Here is a 22,391-nt window from a genome sequence, read left to right on the forward strand (position 1 = left end):
AAAGTAATATTTGTCTTTCATTTACTAAAGTTCCATCTCTCCTGAGTTTTACAACCCACATAAAAGAGAAAGATCCATTTATGCATAAGATCTGCTTTTATAAAGTAAATGTAAAACACTTCAACTATATTTCCTATTTGTCTTCTATAAAGTTTTAAATGTATGATACAAATAAATACTAAAGACTTTTTTTTTTAGTATTTAGTATTTATTTTTAATCCTTTACTGTATGACTGCTGCTCAGACCCTCTGTTTGATTTCTGTACCATTCCCTTCCTGTTTACTGGTTGTAACTGAGCCAGCTACTGTTTTTTCCTGGGTATATCTAAGAGATCTTATGCAGTTAAAAAAACAATTTTATATTCTTGGTTTACTGCTTCATTTAAACTGAAGAAAGCAATTTTGACTATACAGACAAATCTTACTCTTGGAAGACCTCTGAATACAATTTTGGACATTGTATCTTGAATAATTTGGTTATATTAGTAAAGAAATACCACCTCCTCACCCTTCCATATTTCTAACCCACTCAAGCACAATCTATGAAGGCACCCAGCTAAGAATTGAAGCCATCTCTAACTCCTTTTTCCTTTGGAGAATCAAGCCCTGTTCCCTATTGACTACATCTATCTTAGATCTCTCCTTTGAACTAATATGATGAGTCCCTGCTATAATAATCTGCCATGGTACCTTTCTCCTACTAGCACATATTATAGCTCTTAATTACTCATTTACTTGGGGTAAGTTTACCTGTGGTCTATTTCCATGGGGTTGGGACTCCATTTTGCTGTATATACAATGATTAGAATAGACCTGTCACAAGATAGGCACTGAACAGGCTAGGTTTTTTTTGTTTTTTGTTTTTTTTTAAGGAATGACTGTGTCACTCAATAAATATTTCTTAATGATTGATGGTCTTTGGCCCTCAGCAATCTCTTTTTTTGCCTAACTGCCATCTCTATACTGTGAGGCCTGGAAGGGAGAAACCACATCCTTTTAAAATTATTATTATTGTTGTGCTGGGCAGGGGTACATTGTGGCATTTACAAAAGTTCTTGCAATACATCAAATATAGCAGAGTTGAATTCACCCCCTCCTCCATTCTCCTTTACCCTCCCTCCCCCCATTCCTGGAATAGTTTCAGCAGGTACAATTTTTCCACTTACATACATGCGTACACAGTATTTGCACCATATTCACCCTCCCGTGCCCTTTCCCACCTCTATCCCCTCCCACTGAAAGCACATCTTTTCATCTCTTTTCTACAAAGCCTAGGTCTATGCCTGACCCATTTTAGCAACTCAGTTTTTGTTGAATGAACCGCTCAATCACCAACAACCATGAACTGATTTTATGTTTTGATGAACCTCTGAAAGGCCCATACTACTCCTTCAACAGGGTTTCTAGTTTCTTAGCACCAAAGCATGCAATACTAAGACACCCAGAAAAAAACACCCAATAAATCTGTAGAAAATGGAAATGGTCAAAACACAGTAGGTTATTCTGAACCATCAGGGCATGACTATTTTCTACGTTTAGTGTTTCACTTGACCCAGTTTTGTTATTTATTATTTGTAATAAAATCTCTTCATTGTAACTCTGCAGGAGGTATTCCTTTCACTGTAAACATTTTTTTTTCTCACATTAATCAATCTGAAATTCCTTTTCCTCTCTTTCATGCAATTATATCTAATTATAACTCTTTGTTCTAGGGCAGTAACTTCTTTGCCACCTCTCTGCATCCCCATACACTTTTTTGAGTATCTGTGGCAACCTTTTGTATTCTTCCTGGTATGTTTCTTATTAGTTAATCTAAGAGCATTTATCCTCTTTCACATCTATTCCTTAGTATCTCTCTTTGCTCAATTGTTTTTGTTGACCTAACTCACCTCCATCTTTTTTGTACTCAGATACCTTAGGATGAATGCAGTTCTTTGGATTCAGATTTTACATGACTGCTTATCAGTGAGCAGGGCCTTATTCAAAACCAAAAGTCATAACAAAAGCAACAGTACCAACAACTAGATCTTTTAAAAATTACTTTTGGCTCTAAAATATGTGTCTGATTATTTTGACCTTTGTTTATTCATTTTGTTTTCAACTAGGTAGAGTAGATTTCTTCGGCTGTTTGTAGGCCACTGATTGGATCAAGGTCTTTGCAGTCAGAGAAACCTGGGTTCAAATCCCAGGCTTGTTACTGACCAGCTATATGAACTTGGATAAGTTATATGATCAATTTAAGTCTTAGCATACTCATCTGTAAAACTGAAAAGATACCATGTAATTCATAAAGATTGCTAATGAGATAACCTATGTAAACTGCCCAGAACAGTGCTTCTGTATAGTAGCATTCTGTTCATCCAATGCTTGTTCTCTTCTGTATGCCCCTCCTAATTTGTCCAGATTTTCTGAAGGCTTTGATATTTTTCAGTTAATTGCTTGATTATTTAATGCTTGTCTTTATCAAATGTAGAATGGCATAAGAGTTATTTATTCAATGAATTACACTCTCTGCTTGAGAGACATTGCAGAGAGTTTCATGACCTCTCCTATTTCTCTTCCCAAACTTGACTGACTTTTACTATTTATCTACTCACAAAGGTTCTCCTTTGTGGGCGGGATTTAAAAATGTATTATTTAATTTTTTTATGCGGTACTGGGGATTGAACCCAGGGCCTTGTACAAACACTCTGCCACTTGAGCCATATCACCCTGCCCTTTTCTTTTTATTTTGTTTTTGAGATCAGAGTCTTGCTAACTTTGCCCAGGCTGGCCTCGAACTCATAATCTTCTCACCTCTGCCTCCTGAGTAGCTGGGAATACAAGTGTGTGCCACTTGCTCAGCTTATTTAATGTTTTTAAAGGAATGTCATAGTACAGTTACTACATTATATCTGTTTTCTCTATCCCTTTCACTTCTTTATCCTCTGGTTTTACTTCTTAGATTAAAAGAAAAGGAGTTGAGATTAAAGTTTCCTAACTATTGCTGCCACATCGCTGGTTCTACCTAAGAGTCTGCATTTCAAAACCAGTTACTTTGGGCGATGGGGGAAAGGGAAGGGGCGGAGGGAAGGAGGGAGAAATGACCCAAACATTGTATGTACATATGAATAAAAGAAAAAAAAAACCAGTTACTTCATACTGATTCTATGCTGGAAACACTAACAGTTGCTTTCAATATAAAACAGGATGTTTGTGTTGTTTATATAACAACAAATAAACTCATGTGGCTTTGCCAAAAGTGCAGTTTGAAAGAAAAAGCCCACTAAGTTACTATTTGCAGAGATCTCAGTGACTCTTGGGAAACAGGTTCAAGAATGAAAAATGGAAGATGCTTATGGGTTCTTAAATGTGTCATTGTGGTAAGGTATTCTGGACTTAATTAATGTAAAATTTTTACCAGTAAGACAAATTGAAAGGAAAGAACCACCCTACTAGAGGGAGAATGAAATAATTGTTTAGTAGTGACAGGAGTAAGCAGAGAAATGCAGAGATTTTTCCTGAGAACATGGTGAGAGGGTACTATATGAATGTTGGTGATTTTCGTTGTTGTTTTTTGGTAGTACTGGGGCTTGAACTCAGGGTCTTGTACTTGCTAAGCAGGCACTCTACCACGTAAGCCCTACTATCAGCCCTAAGAAAGTGCAATTTTAGTAGACTGTGAAGGATGGAAAGATAGTCACCCACCCACAGCACTTGCGTATCCTTTGGTTGAAAACTTTATGTCTAAGCCAGAAAGAACAAAAGCAGAAAAAAGAAAAAAAGGCAAGGAAAAAAAAGAGAGAATTGGATTATAAACTCTTCTTTACATAGCTAGCTAGCTAGTTAGGATAACAGTAACCAAGTAACCAGATGGTATATTGGTAAACACTTGGTTTGGGTTCTAGAGCAGAGGGACCAAGTTTATTTTTATTCACTCTCTCCTAAAAGTCAATTGACTACATTTATTTTGGCTCACCAGGGAGGAAGGAAGGGCATGTCAGCTTTTCAAGAGGTTGTTTACTTGGACAAGGAATGTATTCTACTTTCTTTACCAGTTACTGATTTTTCTTTAAATATGGAGAGACTCTGCAATAGGTAAAAATATGTGTCTTGACATAAAAGTCAAATTATTATAAAGGAACTAACTGGCTGTGTCCTAAAAAGAGAGCTAAGGCTTCTGTAAGGCATTGCTTCAAATGTCTGTTTCAAACATGTTATACCAACATAAGGAAAGTTTTCTATAGTAGAATATCATGGAGTAGCTATTGATATTTCCCATCCATTCAGAATTTGGTACTTAAAGGAGGAGGTTGGAGAAGGAGAGACTTCACGAGCAACACAATAACCACCTATAGTAGCTCAATGCTACATTCTGAAATATGTCAATATGGAAGCAAACCAAATGTCAATGTAGTGGTGAGCTAAGTTTATTATAAATTCTACTCATTATAATAATTCACTTTAAAGTACGAAGTGTTCATGGGAAATAAATGTATACACTCTGCCAGAAATTTTCTTGGAAAAAAAATAGAGGTTCTATGTTAGACTTTTTTTTTTTTTTTTTTAGTGGTACTGGTGGCTGAACTCAGGACCTTGAACTTGCTCATTAGGCACTTTACCACTTCAGCCACACTGCCGGTCCTTTTGTGTTGGTTGTTTTTGAGACAGGATCTCACTTTGTGCTCGGGCCAGCCTGGGCTACGATACTCCTATTTGTGCTTCCCCGTACAGCTAAGATGACAGTCATGTTTCTCTGCACCCAGCCATTGGCTGAGATGGGAGTCTCATGAACTTTCTGCCTAAGCTAGCCTCAAATCATGATCCTCCTGATCTCTACCTCCTAAATAGCTAGGATTATAGGTATGGGAGAAGATAACTGACATGAAAGCTTACCAGCATTTATGCCTATCAGTGTTTCAGAAAAAGTGTGTCTAGCCAGAGCTGTGGACTTTCTGCCAGAGATATGGCCAATTCCATGAGTAGATTAAGTTATAGATGACTGTTAGCTCAGACTCTTTCATCCAAGGATGGAAGTGAACAAAGCTCTCCCTAGAAATAGGACTGGTGTATGCAGTGGTTCTCAGATGCCAGCCAGGACTCCAAAAGCTAAATCAGAATGGCCACTGATGCTTGTAAGGAAAAGCAGGTTTCTAGCCCCATACCCTGCTGGAGGTCTGAGTCAGAATATCGAGGTCAGAGCTCTGAGATTCCATAGGTTCAGTAAATGCTCTGAAGTGGTTCAGAACTACATCCAGGTTTGGGAATCAATGACCACAGAGAGAGGTGCTTGAGATCAGAGAAGCAGACTATGAAGGTGAAGACTAGACTACCCAAAGGCACGATACCATTTTACTGTGGCTTAAGTCAGACTGAGCCCAGATAAGAAATGGTCTGGTAGCTTGAAATTGGCCATGGTGGGAATTTTTAAGCCACAGAAATTGGTAAATGCTACAAGTTACCCACCCACCCATCCCACAAACATTGAAAGCCAGTACACCACTGTCTGGTTGGGTTATTCTCATATATTTAATATGGCTGCCATAGAAAAATCTACTAGGTTATAGGATTCCAAAGCCACATAAATGTCTTTAGAGAATTCCAAATAAATTCTTCTAAAAGAGACCATGCTCTTTCAGAATGGAGAGATAATGCTCAAAGTACCTCAGCACATAGTGAGAACTACATTTCTCTTTTCCCCTCTGTTCCTTAGGAACTAGCTAGTTTGAGCCTCCACTTCTGTTCTCAGCCCTAGATTCAGCTGGAGAGGTTCATATTTTCCCTTGTGTTTACCGACCTTAAATGCACTGTCCTTTAAACCATTTTTTCCCTGAGTTGTAGAAATAAATTCAGTTTCAATGATCTCCACTTGTCTTAAAAAAACAAACAATATTTCTGGAATCCTTAGAAGTGATTTCTTGGCATGGAAATGTGTACCTGATTGTCTGGTCCCACAGCAGACTCTGGTTAAGGTTGAAATGAAGAGGAAGTAAGAACAGAGATGATTTAACTGCTCATAGGAATAAATTTTTTGGGTGGTAAATTTTGTTCAGGGTTCTGTTTATTCAGGTTTCATGAATTTATGCTTATTAACCAAAGTTTGCACATAAGGACCACTGCACTTAACATCATGCTTAATAGGAGAGTGAGCGTGAAAAACACAGTCTAGTGAGAGGGAAAAACATACTAATAGGACCAAAAAAGCTGATGGTTTATTCAGCAGGAAACTACCTGAGAATTGACTCCTAAGGTTAAAATTGCTATATTTGTTGAATGAATTCATGTGTTCTATTAAATATATTGTAGCTGCTATGAGGAAGAATATCATCCATTCATTTCATCTTGTAGATTAACTCATTAAGGGCAACAAAGGCAACCACTGAGATTGGAAGTAGGACAAACTCTGTGTTTCAGTACTTTTAGAAAAAATAAAAACATCCATCAAAGAAATATTTGTGGGATTTCTGCAAGAAGTCTTCCTTAAACTGCCCTCATCCCACACTCCTGAAGGCACTTGGTATATCTTTTCATTGCACTTTCTTCCTATAAAGTGGGAGCTCATAACAGTACTCACATCAAAGCAGCTCTGTGGAACTTAAATGAGTTAATTGATATGTAGCACTTTGAAGAGTGAACGGAAAACAGCGTGCATCCAGTGTCAGCTATAGCCACTGTACCATCACCACCACCACAGTGTATGGAAATGATCCATTACTGTAAAATTCTCCCCACCTACAGTTTAAGATCTTTTAGGGAAGACCTTTTCATCTTTACAGATGTGGTGCTTACCACAGTGCCTGACACAGAGGAGATGATAAATGTTTTCCGAAGTAAATTAAGCTATGACATATACTTCTAGAAAATTTATCTCCAGATTTCCAGCAGTTCCAACTCCTGAGATGATAAAGACCAGGAAAGGAGGGAAGGGCTGTCAAATGTTCATTGTGTGCAGCGCAATAGAATGGAGATGGCCTAGGCTTAGTTAACACCGCCTGTGGTTATTCAACGTTAGAAACAAGGTTTATCATTCCCTTGTACACACTTGTAGCCCCGCGCAATTGGACGTGAGAAATATGTACGGAAGGCATCTTCAGGGATGTCTCCCCATGTGAAGTCTTCATATAAATGTGGCCACTATACAAAAGGAAGTTTATGATGAATATTAGCAAATTAGGCCATGAGAAATCCTGATGCAAAGAAGCCTTTAATTAATTTCCTACATTTGAAGGACATAGGAAAAGTCCCCTTATGCAATTCCTACCCAAAACTCATGGAATTAGTGTTCTATGGAGGATCAAGCTGGAAAATGCTGTACCATAGAACACGTGTATCTAGATTTTTAGTTTTTTCACAGTAAATCTCTATATAATTGATTTTTAAATTCTAAGTCTATATGCACACAAACAGAGATATAAACCTTAGCTAATTTGTGTGCTTGGTCAAGCAGGGTGTGCTGGCTAACCAATTTAAACAATTTACTCTAGCGTAAGTGCTAAAAAGCTTTAAACCCTTGTTGAAAAGCATTCTGCAGCACTCTCAACCTTTAATATGATAGAACCACCTGGGTTTTTTGGTAAAGTGCATATTTGAGTTTGTAGATCTGGGTTGGGATCAGAGGTTCTGCATTTCTAATCAGCAACCAGATGATGCCAGTGAGGCCAGTCTGTGGACCACACACGGAGGAGAGGTTACTTTTCTGCCTTATTGTGCACAGTAGAACAAATACAATAAAATGTTATTTTGAATAACATCGTACGTGTCGTCGGTGGAACCACATACTGAAATAGTTTAGAATTTTTAAATATCAACATGTATGAGTGTTTTGTTTTGGGTTTTTTGCTTGTGTTTTTTTTTCTTTCTTTCTTTCTTTTTGAAACCAGTATCTTACTATGGTAGCCCAGGCTGGCCTAAAAATTATGATCCTCCTAACTCAGCCTCCCCATTGCTGGGATTACAGGCCTGTACCACCATGCCTGCATTTTCAACTTTTTAAAAAATTAAAAAAATTTTTTTTAACCATGATCTTATATGTAGCCCAGGCTGGCCTGAAACCCTGTGCAACCCAGGCTGGTCTTAGACTCACGATCCTGTCAGCCTCTTGAGTGCTAGAATTAAGATGTGTAACTCCGTCCTTGACCTCAGCTTGTTTTCTTGATACAATGTTTCTCATGAAAGTACAGTAGAAACTGATGGAGAGAAAACTTGTAGCTACAGCAATATTTCTTTCAGCACCTTTCATGAATCTGGTTTAGGTATTAAATAAATGTTAGGCATGTTAACTTAGGAATCATAAGCTTTATTAGCAGAGCTTTTAATTAAAGAGGTGATACAGGGAAACATCTGCTAAGGAAAGAGAGTGATATGAAAATATTACTAAATAATAAAATGTCAAACATGCCAATGAAACAATGTATTATGGAGAATATTTAGGTAGAAGAATTGGATGTGCTAATAAATGCTGAGAACTACTGCAGGCTGAGAAAAGGGACGAGAAGGACCAGAATAGTATTCTGGAAGAAGGTGCCAGTAAGGAAACCTAGGCTAAGACAGTGGGCACAGGCATCTTTGCCCTACACATATCCTGGAATAGTCATGAAGAGAATGGAGATACACCTTTCTTAGGGAGTCTACCCAGTGGGTGGGTACTGTATGGAGAAGGAAAGAAGGAAATATAGATCTTCCCTACTAAGCCAACCATCTCCTACAAATTATGGTAAAGGAACTCTATTGATATTAGTCATTTTCATAACTCCCCTCCTTGGTACATTAAGAACCATGCAAATATTTGTGAGTAAGGGGTTATTGACAATCACTTATTAGCAATTAGCAAATTGTTATTAGTAGTTTCTAACTTCAAGTCTTTTAGTAGCCCAGATATAAGTGAATCCTAGGACAACTTAAGAGGTTGAGGAACTCATCTAGACAAAAATGTTATAATCACCTTATGTTTCAGGATTTTTGTCTAATTTTGTTCTTAGACTGTCTTAGTGTGGTACTGATAGAGTTTTCATTGAAGTATCTTTGGTCTTCTGATACTTGAATATAACCTAGACTGGAGGTATGGCTCAAGCAGCAGAGCACCTACTTTGTAAGGTGTGAAGCCCTGAGTTCAAATCCTAGTCACACACACACACAAAGAATATAACCTATAATTACCAACTTGGTAGGTAGGTCCTACACAGTTAGACAAAATGATGCATATTGACTGGCTATCAATTACTTGTGGGCAATTCAATCCATGAGTTACCCTTGTTCATTGGCTGAGATGTCCAAGATGCAGACACCTGGAGCCATCCTGGGGCACCTCTCATCTTCCTACTACTCTATTACTCTCCCATTCATTCTTACCTCTGAGGCCATTATGAACTTTTTTTCAGTTGGCAGCATGTGCTGTACTCTTTCTTCCTTCTGTTCATTTTTGGTGGTGGTGTTCTCTCTAGTGATCTACCCCTACTCATTCTATGTTAATTTCTGTTAAACTTTAGTCTCAGGTCAAAATTCAGAACCCTCAACTCTTGTTAACTGCCCCTCCTGCTGGATCCCATCCCTTTTTAACACATTACTGATCATACTTGTGTGTGTGTGCATACACCACGAGTTGCCTATATTCCTGGGTATGTATATATACCCACTAGACTTCAAGCTTTGTGAAAAAAATAACTGTGTCTTTCTTCCCATAGTTATAATTTCCAGGCATGAGCACACCTAATCCACAGTAGTGCTCAATAAGAATATGTTGAATGAGAGAATAAACCTTAAAAATATTCTAATTGCTTAAGTCTATTGATTATGGAAGGACATTTAGATATTTTTATGGGCTGAAAAAAATAGTTAATTTATGTGTCTTGCTAGTTTTAGCTACATTTTCACATTTTGCTTATGCTTTTCATAGGACTGGTAGTTTGGGGACCAAAAACTACAAAACTTGCTTTGCACAAGTCTCTATAAGTAATAATGACCACTACCAAGAAATCTTTTTTCTTTTATAATTCCCTGTTTTGTATTTTAAACAAAAGCCATGAGTATTCTAAGATTTTAAAAGCTAGAGCTGGGAACATTTTTATATTTGGTAAGAATGTGACCCATAGCTTGAACACAGACCAGTAATGAGAATCAAAATAAAGAAAGATAGGTATTTTGGTTCCAAGTTTGCCAATAAACTTCTTTTTTTCTTTTTCTCTTCTCAATTGGTCAGACTTAGGCATTACAAAAAGAATCTTTTAATTCAATTCATTATGCCTTTACCTGTTTTATGATTTTACAAAACCAAACACCTTAAATATTGATTAATAAAGTAAGCAGGAATGAATAATATATAATGCTTTCAAGTTAATCTTAACTAAACATCATTAAAATGTGTTATAAATATATAACCCTTTCCTGATGAAATTATTCCAGGGTCTCTTGGTGCCCTAGAATATAAGCACCAACATTTTCTGGCTTAGCAGTCAAGGCCCTCTCAAGACCTAGGTTGAATCAGTTGTTCAAATTTTTCCTCCATTATTCCTTTTGGTCATCTACTTTTAATGAAAATCACTAGCTGCTTGCTATGCCAGCACATAAGAGATACCCAACTGTCAGTGAGATATCAGAAACTGACTTTGCCTTAGTCAATATAAAACGGGAGGGAGATCATTTAGACTGGTTTTTCTCAAAGTTTATTACCTGGAAAGCTTCTTAAAACTCATTGCTGAGCCCCATCACTGAATTTCTGAATCAGTAATCTTTGTTGTGCATTTCTAGCACATTCCCAAGTGATGGTGATGGTGCTGGTCCAGGGACCACAGTTTGAAGATGACTTATTTAACTTCGACTAAAGTTGAGTGCTAGAAGTGCAAGTTCAATATGAATGAGCTGCCTTTGTATAACACAGAGTGATCCTTTAAAAATAAAGTCACATCATGTCACCTCTTCTGCTCAAACTCCTTGCAGTGGCTCATTATTTTACTCCTAGCAAAAGCTGATGTGTTTACAGTGTTCCACAGGTACATGTTAGATGCACCCCAGTCACTTCTCTAGTCTTATTTCTTGCTACCCCCAACTCCCATTCTGATGCAGACACATTGACCTCCGTGTTTTAAACTTTGACACACTAGGCACCTTCCTGTCTTAGGAAATTTGCTCTGGGTATTCCCTGTGACTAGAATGTTCTTCCCCTCATTCAGTATTTAGCCTACTTCCTCACTGTCTTCAAACCTTTGGCCAGGTATCGCCTTCCCAGTGAAGAAGCCCGTCCTCATGAGTCCATTCAGTATTGCGCCTTACCACTCCTCTTCCTGCCCATAAGCCCTGGCACCATTAGCCCTTCTCACCTTGCTTTCTGTTTTCCTCTTTGGTGATACCAGACCTTACTGACTTCTCACATATTACATATTTGTCAATTATAGTTAATGTTTGACTCCTCCACTAGAACACATGCTTCCCTTTGGGACCTTTGGTTCCCTGATGTATCCAAAGCACTGGGTACATACTAGGCATGCAATATACAGTCATTGAATGAATGAATGAACAAATAAGTAAATACATTTGATACACTGTACAACATAATGCTTCAAATAAATGCTGTATAATAGTATCTTTTAAAAAATATTACCTGTTTTCCTATAAGGTAGTTAACTTATCTAGGTTACTCAATGACAAATTATTTTCTTTTCATCTTTATCTGCTTGGTAAGTCATATACTGTGATTTGCAGACATTCGTTTTAATGATTTGAGGCTATACACATATGCATACCTAACCACTTAAACAAATCCTGTACAAAACAGTGTTGGAACTGAGTATGTTCTAAGTCAAAGCAGGATTATAAGCAGTTCCTTTTGTCAGCACGTATAAATAATGACTCCTTATTTTAGTTCCTAAAGTCCTGTGGATTTTAAAGATGCAATTATCTTTGGTATAAGTTTTTTTTTTTTTTTTTGATACTGGGGTTTGAACTCAGGGCCTCATGCTAGGCAGGCACTCTACCACTTGAGCCACTCTGCCAATCTGATATTTTTAAGCAATAAAGAGTAAAGGGTTGGTTGTGGTGTTTCCCTAGTAGCTGTAATCCCAGCTACTAGGGAGGCATTGATGGGAGGATTACAGACCTAGGTCGGTCAGTTAAAAAAATTTAAAGCCCAATCTGGAAAAAATAACTGGAGCAAAAAAATTGGGCTGGAGGCTAGGCTTAAGTGTTAGAGCACTTGCTTAGCAAGCACAAGGCCCTGAGTTTAAACCCTAGTATCCCACCTTCTAGATTACAGATAATAGCTACTATAATAATAGTTTTGTTTCTTGAGGGTTTATTACCTGGCGGGCAATGTGCTAAACACGCACTTCATCTTATATGCAGTCTGTATCTTAGTTACAGAGAAGAATTTTGCACATGAAGAAACTGAAGGCCAGAGAGCTTTTCACTAGCTGGCTCAGCGTCAGACAACCAGTAAGTAGCAATGAAGGAATCTGGTCTAGAAACCTATTAAAATGAGAGTCTGTGTACAAATAAGGAGCTGGAGTAAAACAGAATTCTTAGAGAACAGTTATGACACAAATCCAATTTTGGTGCTGGATGTTGGAAATGAGCTGTGCCATACTGGCCTCTCTGCTGTTTAAGAAACTAATCTTGTAATAACAAGCCCCTTTGAACTGCATGTAGAGACTCCATATCTTCTCCCTGATATTAAAGATAGGCTATTTCTAAAGAGCAATTTGGTTTTTCCTTTAAAAAAAAAAAAACCTAAGGTTTTAAATGCTCACTTTCCATTGTATTGCTCTCTTCCTGTCACTGTTTTTGGGCCAGGACATGGAAGTCCTGGGTAGGGCAAGGAAGAGCATGATAATCAATCCATTAGTAGTCCTGAGTAGTTTCTGTTGTGTAATAACTCCCAAGTTGATAGATGTGTAAACACTAATGTAGTCATTTGAGCTGTTTATCCACATTTGACAGTACTTAACCTCTGCATGTACTCTTCAGAGTCACATGTTACAGGTAATGTCATGTGAATTAGGGGGATCTTTTAAATTTCTTTTTTAAAAATAAACTTCTTAGAGTTATGCCAACAAAAAAGCAGAACCTATTCTATAAGTGTTTGATGTTTGGGGTACAGCATGAAATTACTGTTGTACTCTAAGTTAGTTATGATAGAAGGATACATTACAGCAGTGTCAACCAAAGTGCATTCATTCATAATGAAACCAAAACCTGCAGTTTTATAGGTGTTCATGCTCACCATAGAAGTGAGCGATAGATGACTCAGGGACACGTAGCCACTCTTTATGGCTTTAGTTTGATTCCATTTATTATCTCCTCCCTCTTCATACATTTATGTAGTCTTCAGATCATCAGAATGATCTGTCTCTCTTCATCATTCTTTTCCAAAATGTGTTGGTACTAGAAGTAATTTTACTTTAGGAGTGAGAAAGGAGATTACTTTATGAATATTGTAGTGTTTTCACCTAACAGGTTGAAAATTCTTGCTCCTTATCAATGAAGAAATTAACTGAAGTTCATGAGTCTATTGTCTGAGATTTTCATGACCTCTCTCCCTTGGACCAGCGAAATAAAGGAAGGAAGGACTCATCTCTTTCACAAGAGTCATCCTTTACTCTGGCACCATGGGTTCACTTACCTTTGCAAGCGTCTGGAGCAGAGAAGGGTCTCCGGAGGTCACGGTAGAAGCCTGGCTTGCAGCGTTGGCAATGCTGACCTTCTGTGTTGTGCTGACAGTTGTTGCAGACACCACCACTGCGATTCCCTGATGCCTCCCACACATTGATGTCAAAGTGACAGGTGTCAGCATGGCCATTGCACTTACAAGCTGGAATAAAAGCACCACAGAGGGACAGAAGAATACAGGTTCTCCCATACTCAAGTAGTTAAAAGTAGGATATTCTGACTGTTGATTTTAAATCTTATTTCTAGTTTTTGAATAGTGTACAGTAAAAGAATAACACTGTAAAAAGGAATACATTGCTAACTCTAGTTTCTCCATATCCATTTATCCTGTTCCTCCTTGCCTTCAATAAGTTACTATTTTTTTAGATTCTCATCTATTCTTATAAAAGAATAAGCATTTAGATAAATATGAAAGTCAACAAAGTATAAATCTGTCTATCCAAGCAGAGATATTCTAGCTATCTTATCATCTGGGGTTGGCATTTATTTTGAGTGACCACCAGGTATTTTCTCTCTTTGATGGTAATTTCACATTTCCATTCCTGCTAAGGGAAGTCACAGTGGGTCTCTTGACTTTGCTAAGAAAAGCCAAGACTGTCAGCAGTATTTGAAAATGACAGTTTATGTGGCATATCCAAGCCAAAATTCATGCTCACTTGAGAGCCTGGAAGGAAACTTGTGGTGGACAAAGCATGGGAACTATAGATTTATCTTCTACGAAGTGTTTTTCCTCAGCTTTTGTCATTTGGTATGTATTTTGGCATATTCATAAGGAAGTCTGTTCTAGAAGCCTCATTTGCTTACAGAAGAGGCTTGCAGTGTGTCTTATGTAACAGTCGCTCACGGCATTTCTAAGATCATCAGCCAATACATCAAGTGATCATTTCTGTGCTTGATGTATATTTAGATATGTGGTGGGTTTCTGTGGAAAGGACCAGAATGGCCCTCTAGGAATATGGAAAAATTCTTTAGATTCTCCAGACTTTTTCATGGAAGTCAATTGTATTTGAAAATGTTTATTGTATTGTTTTTCATTGTTTCCTTGATGTGTTTATGATATTTTGACCTGATTCATATCTTTAAGCAGCATATTATAAGATAATTTAAGATTCATGTTTTAAGGAAATCCTTTATATTTCCTAGATACAAAATAAATCAGTTATGACTCCAAATTATGTATGGGAAGAGACTTGTCACAACTTTACCCACGGCATTTGTCTTTAAAAATCCTCATAAAAAAGAGGCTTGTGAATATAAACATTATTACAGCATGAGAATTTCTCTGAACAATTTCAACTGCAAATAGAAAAACAGTTCATGTTCCCATGATTTCTGTTCTCCTATCTAATCTCCAATCTCAACCCCTAATTCAGTCCTAGTAGAGCAATCTCATTCTTGACTTACTGTTTTAATTTCTAATCTGATTCATCATTTCAAGTATAATAAGTGAAAATACTATAATATTAGGGGGAAAAGTATCTAATGAGAGTCTGAAGACTTGGGATCAAGTCCCGACTCTCATTTACTAACTTTGGCAAGATCCTTAATCTTACAGAGCCTCAGTTTCCTGATCTCTAAAATGGGAGTAACACTATCTGTTTTCTTGGGTTGTTTTGAGAACAACCCAAGCTATTTTCATGATTATAGTTCAGTATCTCAGATATGAGAGCAAACACTATAAATCTCAATTGTTCTTGTGGCTATTCATTTTGTGTTATGTCAAATTCTCAAGGAAGTGTTTAGATCCCACAAAATGTCCAAGCAAATAGGCAACACATTCTTGACAAGTCAGGCCTGTTGACAACTTTGCAAGTGAACTGTTCCCACTGGTTGAAGTCATAATGGGCAGTGATATGAGCTATGTTTGTGCAGGTTATAGTGTGTGTCACCCACCACTTCCGATTGTGTTTCTAGAGATAGCAAGCAGTCAACAGATAAGTTTACTCTACAAAGAAGGCTTTTGAGTATTGTGGGCTCCTTACTTACTTCTGCACTCGTTAGGAGCCCCTGTTCTGCCATCAGCTGCCTCCCAGGGCCGGTCATTGTACAGTGATGCACAGTGCTGGCAGTGGCTGCCTGCTGTGTTGTGCTTACACATGCACTTCCCGTGGACCTGTGGACAGCATGAAGAGCTATGAGCACAGATGCTAGGGAAAAATGTTCCTTCCACAACTTCATCACATCAGTTTGGCTTTAGCCATAGACATTCATTCACTTTTCTGAAGAAGTTAGCTAGCTGGAGAGGAGATCATTTCTTTAGTTAGTCCTGTGATTAATTAAAGATAAGTAATAGTTTTCATGGCTATGGGATATATGACCCTTAAGAGCAATTCTGAGGTACTGGCTAAGCATGTAAGTAAAATTTTAATGCCTTATAATTTTTTTTGTACTTCATACAAAAATAATATTGGACTGGAGGTGTGGCTCAAGTCATATAGCATCTGTGGTCCTGAGTTCAAGCTCCAGTACCATCAAATAATAATGATAATAATAATACATCTTTACTATAGAAAATTTAGAAGTCTGTAATCTCATTGTAAAGTGATATTGACATCAACATCTGGAGTATTTGCAATTATAAAGACTTTTTCATATAATATACTGAGAATATTTTTCCATTTCATTAAATATGGTTGTATATGATATATTTTAAGGCTCTCTTGAATGACATATAATTTGTTTGACCTATCACCTATTTTATTGTTATTTAGGCTTGTAAGTATTTTTATTTATTATATGCAATGCAACAATGAATATCCTTGTAGCTAAGTATTTGTGTAAAACTTTATTTCTTCTGAATGTGTTTTCTAGAAATAAAATTGAAAGATCAAAAATATGTACATAGGAGTCAGTGATCAGGAGGACTGCAGTTTGAAGCTATCCCAGGTAAACAGTTCTGGAAGACCCTATGTTGAAAAAACCCATTACAAAAAAACAAAAACAAAAACAAAAAACAAAAGGGGGCTGGTGGAGTGGCTTAAGGTGTAGGCCCTGAGTTTGAACTCCAGTACCACAAAAAAAATGTAAATTATTAAGGCTTTGAATATACTTTCTCAAAATGACTGGGTATTTTCTTTTGACCCCATAGTTGAGGTTTTGTTTTTTGTTTGGTTGTTTAGATGGGGTCTTGCTATGTAGCCCAGACTGGCCTCAAACTCACAATCCTCCTTCTTTACCTTCCATAGTAGTGGGATTACAGGTGTGTGTCACCATGCTTGACAGTTGAGTTCTTGAAGGTTTCTTAAAATAGTATTTTTCACAAAAAAGAATACTTTAATAGAATTCTTAGGGATTTGAAAATTTTTTATTTGACTGGTAACGTCTAAAAATTAACATTTTAGATTATCTGCAATATCTCCTAGTAACTAAGAATTGGCATGGATTGCAGTACCATGGTGCACTTACTGATACTGACATCATGACATCATGACTGTAAATATGAACGCTCTGCAAAACAGAGCAGGATGGGCTGCATTAAAGTGGCTCTAGAAGTCTGTTTTTCCTAAGCGGTGCTAAAAGTAACTCAGAATAAAGGTAACACATTATCTAAATCAGTCAACAAATATTTAATAAGTATCTGTAAGGGACAATCACTATGCTAGGCTATGTTTGACATACAAAACATTCCCTGTCTTTAAGAAGGATAAAAAAAGATTTATGTGGGAAAAACAAACAACCAAACAAGACAATAAATGAATGCCTAAGAAGCAAAATGATGTTGAAAATAGAAGGATGTAGAAATCACTATAGGTTCACAGTTGTGGAGAGTTTTCTGAGAGGGGTGGGGAGTTGAACTGGCCCTTGACAAGTAGGCAGCATTTCTAACAGCAAAAGGAAAAGGAAATGAAGTGAACCAAGGTTTAGGGAGAATCTGTGAACAGTTTATTTCAATATATGTAAAATGTTTTTATTGCAACAAAAGCAACTACTAAAACTGTCATGTACTTAAGAGTAGTCAAAACAAAATGAGTCCCTCAAGTAAAGTTCAGTAAACCCGAACAGCCATACCAATACGCTGATGTACTTCCTGTGTGACCCAGGACAACACTCAGGTTGAGTTGTCATCATATCCAGGATCCTACTTCTCTTAATACTTTCCTAGTGTATACAGCTCTAGTTCCACTGGTGGAGGCACAGTGGAAATGGCACATGTGTTATCCAAGTTGTTGTATGATTGCTGTGGGCGTTGTGTGCACAGAGTGTACATGTGTGGTATTGTACACAGGATTTGTTTTTGTGAATAGACCATATGACCCCTAAGAGTTGACGTCTGGCAAATTTCATAAATAATGTTCTGATTATTTTGCTAAATTTCATCTCAGTGTTTTGTAATATGAGGTTCTCATGCTTAATAAGAATAATAGCAGTCTTTTAATTCTTAGGGATTAGCAAGGATATTGAATTTTTTAAAAAAGGGTGGGATTGGCTCCTTGGAGCAATTTGATGTTGCAAAAATCTTTGTTAATTTTCTTTCTAGAAATTCAACTAATATTAGAGGTTCAATTTATTGGGTTTGGTCTTGCAATTCCCAGGTATATGTTGAGTTATGATAATCTGTCTTTTTGGGCTTCTCTTCATGAATATTTTTTAATTTTCCACTGTTTACATAAGGAAGTTCCATGGAGTTATAAAGGTTCACTACACATCTCTAATCACATCCAAGCAATCAATAAAGACAAATCTGCACTTAAATTTGGAGAGATGCAGGAATTCATTTTCTACTGCTTGGTTTGGGGCTAGTGGCATGGTTTAAGCAGTAGAATGCCTGTTTAGCAATCTTGAGGCTCCAAATTCAAACCCCAGCAAAAAAGAGTGAGGGCTTTCCATCCTAGCTTTTGGATATGTGGTTTTTTTGTGTGTGTGCATCTTTCTATATAAGGTATATGAAATATAAATGCTTCAGTCCTACTGCTTTTATTAAGTCTTTTTAATTCGACTCTCTTACCATGAAAAAAACCCAGAAACTTTTATCAAATAACTTTTACATGGTAAGTTTCTTTAAAGGCTCTAAGTAAAAACTAATGATTCATTGTTTTACTTGTAGTTCTAGATGCTGATTTCAAACAAAATTGAGCCTTTGGAAGAAATGACTGTGTAGGAAAAATTTTCCAAGGTTGAAGGGTTTAGTAAAGTAAAGGCATATGTAGCTGATAGAAGTAGCACAATGAGATTAGTAAGAAAAAACTATTTTGTAATAGTCTAAATCCTATATATCAAAAACAAAACAAACAAACAAAAAAACCCAAGCAAAACATACCCAAAACACATATGAATAATTTGATAGAATTTCAGTCAGAGTTCCAAGAATAAGCCATCGCTCCTCCCTCACTGCTGTTACTTGGATTATATGGAATACTATCCAATGAGGGCATTGAGAAATTTGAGGCATATAAAGCAAATATGATAGACAACAAGGTTAATGAGTACTAGCCACATGGAACTTCTAATTGTCGTCTTCAAGGCTATGTCTTTTTGGGTGTTGTCTTTAGGGAGCAAGGAAAAGAAGATAAGAACCCCAAAGAAATGTTCAAGGAATTGTCAATAAATCAACCTGAGGTAAGACTGGAGAGGTAGGTTCCGTCCAGCTCTTTAAACATCAGTTTGGACTGGCCAAAATTTATCTTGTAGATAATGCAGACTCATTGAAGATTTTTGAGTAAGGAAATGATCAAAAGTTATATTAAATATACTTTCTTTTCTTTGCTTTAAGGAAAAATTCTACTTCCTCTCTGTTACATTTTTTTTTTCCTCTTTTATTATTTCTTTTTCCACATCCTCCTCCCCAACTTAAGCCTGCCAATAGCCAGTGGCATCCACGTGTATTTTATGACAACATCCAGAATTTTTTAAATAAAATTTTTTATTAGGATATATTCATTATATGGGGGGATTCATAGTAACAATTCCTATTAGACTTATATTGTGCATTAGTTACATTGCCCCTATAGTCTCTCCCTCTCAACTGCCTCCCCATCCCACTTAAAGTCATTGCAAGAGATTTCCTAGTTCTGTTTCATACAGGTATATGAAGTTCATCTATCATATACTGTCACCTTAATCTCCTTCATTTCCCCTCCCCCTCCTACTAGTTACCCCTGCTACACACTCTACCTATTTTACAGTCCTATTTTTCATTATTGGTATTTAAGTTGATGTTCAAAGGGGTGTCTCAATGTATGTCCACTGTGTGTAAACTTTACTTTGGTCAACATTCAGAATTTTAAGAGGTTGTTCATTATTATTTACTGCCCTCTTGCATCTGTTCTACTCTTTAGCAATCATATATTGAGAACCATATGAAAACAGATGTTGAAAGTATTGTTAGTTTTCTTTAGAGGAACTCAACTATTGTCATAAATTCAGTTTATCAGGTTTGGTCTTGGAATGTCCAAGACCTATATGTAATGTCACCCAAGTTATAGGTTCATCTTGTCCCAGAAATTCCAAGCCTCTGGAGGTCACAGACTTTAGGGTAACCTCATCAAACATTCACATGAATCACAAGATTGTGTTGGACAGGTTGATTCCCTCTGGAGTAAGAATTTTAGAGCATTCCCTTGCTCTTACATGCCAAGGGTTGGGGTGAACCTCCCAGGGTCTGAAAGATGCTAGCCCAGCAAATTTTTCTGCACACAAAAAAATTCAAGGAGCTGTCATTTTGAGAATTACCAAAAATAGCTGTAAATTATTACCTAGACAGTTTGAAACAAGAAATCCTTCCTCAGCGATACAACTGTTGCTGTTCAAGCTTGAAAGATCACCCACTATTTGATGCTTGTGAAAAATGTGCAAGTAAAACTAGGTCTTCATTGAAGAAAAACAGAAAAAGGAAACTTTAGTAACAAGTTAAACATAACTCTGTTTTGGTATACAAACATGAACTAGATAAAGAAGAGGAAACTGGATTTATGCACTTAAGGTTTAGTTGAAGAACATTGGTGGCTGGCTGTCTAACTGGAAAATGAGAACGTTATCTTAAAAACAGAACTACACCTTCTAATTACCTAACATGAGTTTCACAAACCTTTCTGTTAATGCTAAGAATATTTTTCTGTTTTGATGTCAAAAGTTTTCATAATCACATCTAGTTGAGTTTATTTATTACTAGTATTAACCTACTTACGAGTCACTTGTAGCATAGAAAGGAACCAATATGAACTCTGAAAGAATAATTCAAGGAATTACTGGAATTAAGGGATTGCTGGGATGGCATGTTCATTTAAGAGCTCTGCAGCTTTGTCATAATTATCACATATTAAAGCCAAGTAGACATGGAAGAGAAAATATCATTTCTTCCTATTAGATACAGACATAGGAGTTTAAGTGTGGTAAACAGAGGAAATTATTACCTCTGGAATATCTTTCCATTGCTGGAAGATATACAGGTCTTGCCTAGGAATGATTTTTGTTGTTGTTCCTTTAGGGGAAGAAGGCTGTCAGTAGTCAGCTACCATGTGGCTCAGGAAATTGGCCATGCCGATTTGTGGGGATCTGGTCATTGACAGTGTCAAGCATATGGACTGGATCATCACTTATCAAAGTGTTATAGAATACTTAAATATTAGATGGAAGACTGACAGGCAACTTGTAGTCCTAAGGTTCTATGATTTTAAGGTTTGCTTTTCTGTATTGTGGATACTGTCAGGTTGTAGGCAACTATCCAAAATCTTTTCTGAGCTGCCAGAGTAAACACAAATAACATACTAGGGTCTCTTGCTACCTCGCCAATGCAGAATGTTTCTAGAATCATCTGAAATGAAGCAAGAGAGAACCACGAGAGTATTTTTTTTTTCTTACCTGATGTGACACACACAGAAAAATAAACATTAATAGTCTCTGAAGACAGACTTTCATTTGTCTATATTGGTAATAATTAAACTGAAGTGAATTCTACTTTTTCTTATTTTTCTCTTTCTACTTTCTTGCTTCTCTGCTTCATGTTTCCCGTTGCTGTGACTAAGTAATCTCAGACTAAATATTGCTCTAGTTCCTCCTACCAAATAAAGATGGACTGTGTTGTGAGTGCTGGTGCTCCCCGCACACATTCACCATGATGGAGTTTCAAAGAGGAACTCAAGAGGGCTAATGCATTGGCAGACTCATATTAACTAAATTCTTTTAGGAAAGTCTGATAAAATTTGTTTTCTAATGGCTTTCTAAGCAAGAAAGTAACAACTTGTGTTTGACTTTCTTATTGTTCAGGTCTTACTGAAAACAAGAATGAATGTGAAAAAATGATTTTTCTTACAGCTTTGTATTCAGAAATTCATGAACTAAAAAGAAAGAAATTCATGAATTTGGTAAGTTAATTTCCTTGTGCCATTATTGTTTATGAATGCATGTTTTTATTTTCATTTATTATCATACATCTTTGAATTCCAATGGAAAATGAATCTTCTCTCTTACTTTCATTGGAACTTTAAAAAAAAAAAAGATTGTGAAAAGACGATACAAATAGTGCTTATTCTCTGAGCCATAGGAAAAAACCCACTTAAAGGCAGCTGCAGCTGTCCTTATATGGGCCTCTATTTAGCTATGACAAATGATTCAGAAAGAGGAACAATGCTATGTGGCAATTTAAGACTAAATGTAAAGACAAAAGCTGATTAATTCTGAGGAGATAGTATGTCCCTTTTAGAGAAAAGGATTAACTTCTAAAAGAATGAATTTCTTATGCCTGAAAAGAGATAAATTCTAATAACAAGCTATCCTGTTAGAACCTGCTCTTACGCAGAACAAAAACACGCACAATGCTT

The 22,391-nt window shown here is 36.8% G+C and overlaps 1 protein-coding gene across 5 annotated transcripts in view; it reads right to left on the reverse strand.

The window, feature by feature from the left end:
- The window catches only part of Ntn4 (netrin 4), a 113,255-nt gene that overhangs the window by 27,648 nt on the left and 63,216 nt on the right, over positions 1 to 22,391 (reverse strand). For all 5 annotated transcript variants that reach the window (XM_074084161.1, XM_074084162.1, XM_020164014.2 and 2 more), the window contains exons 4-5: positions 15,622 to 15,748; positions 13,589 to 13,777 (exon numbers count right to left, since the gene is read on the reverse strand). In XM_074084161.1, the coding sequence (XP_073940262.1) occupies positions 13,589 to 13,777; positions 15,622 to 15,748 (316 nt within the window). The remainder of the gene's footprint in view (positions 1 to 13,588; positions 13,778 to 15,621; positions 15,749 to 22,391) is intronic.

The sequence above is a fragment of the Castor canadensis genome, chromosome 8, assembly GCF_047511655.1.
Source record: "Castor canadensis chromosome 8, mCasCan1.hap1v2, whole genome shotgun sequence".
NCBI classification, from domain to species: Eukaryota; Metazoa; Chordata; class Mammalia; order Rodentia; family Castoridae; genus Castor; species Castor canadensis.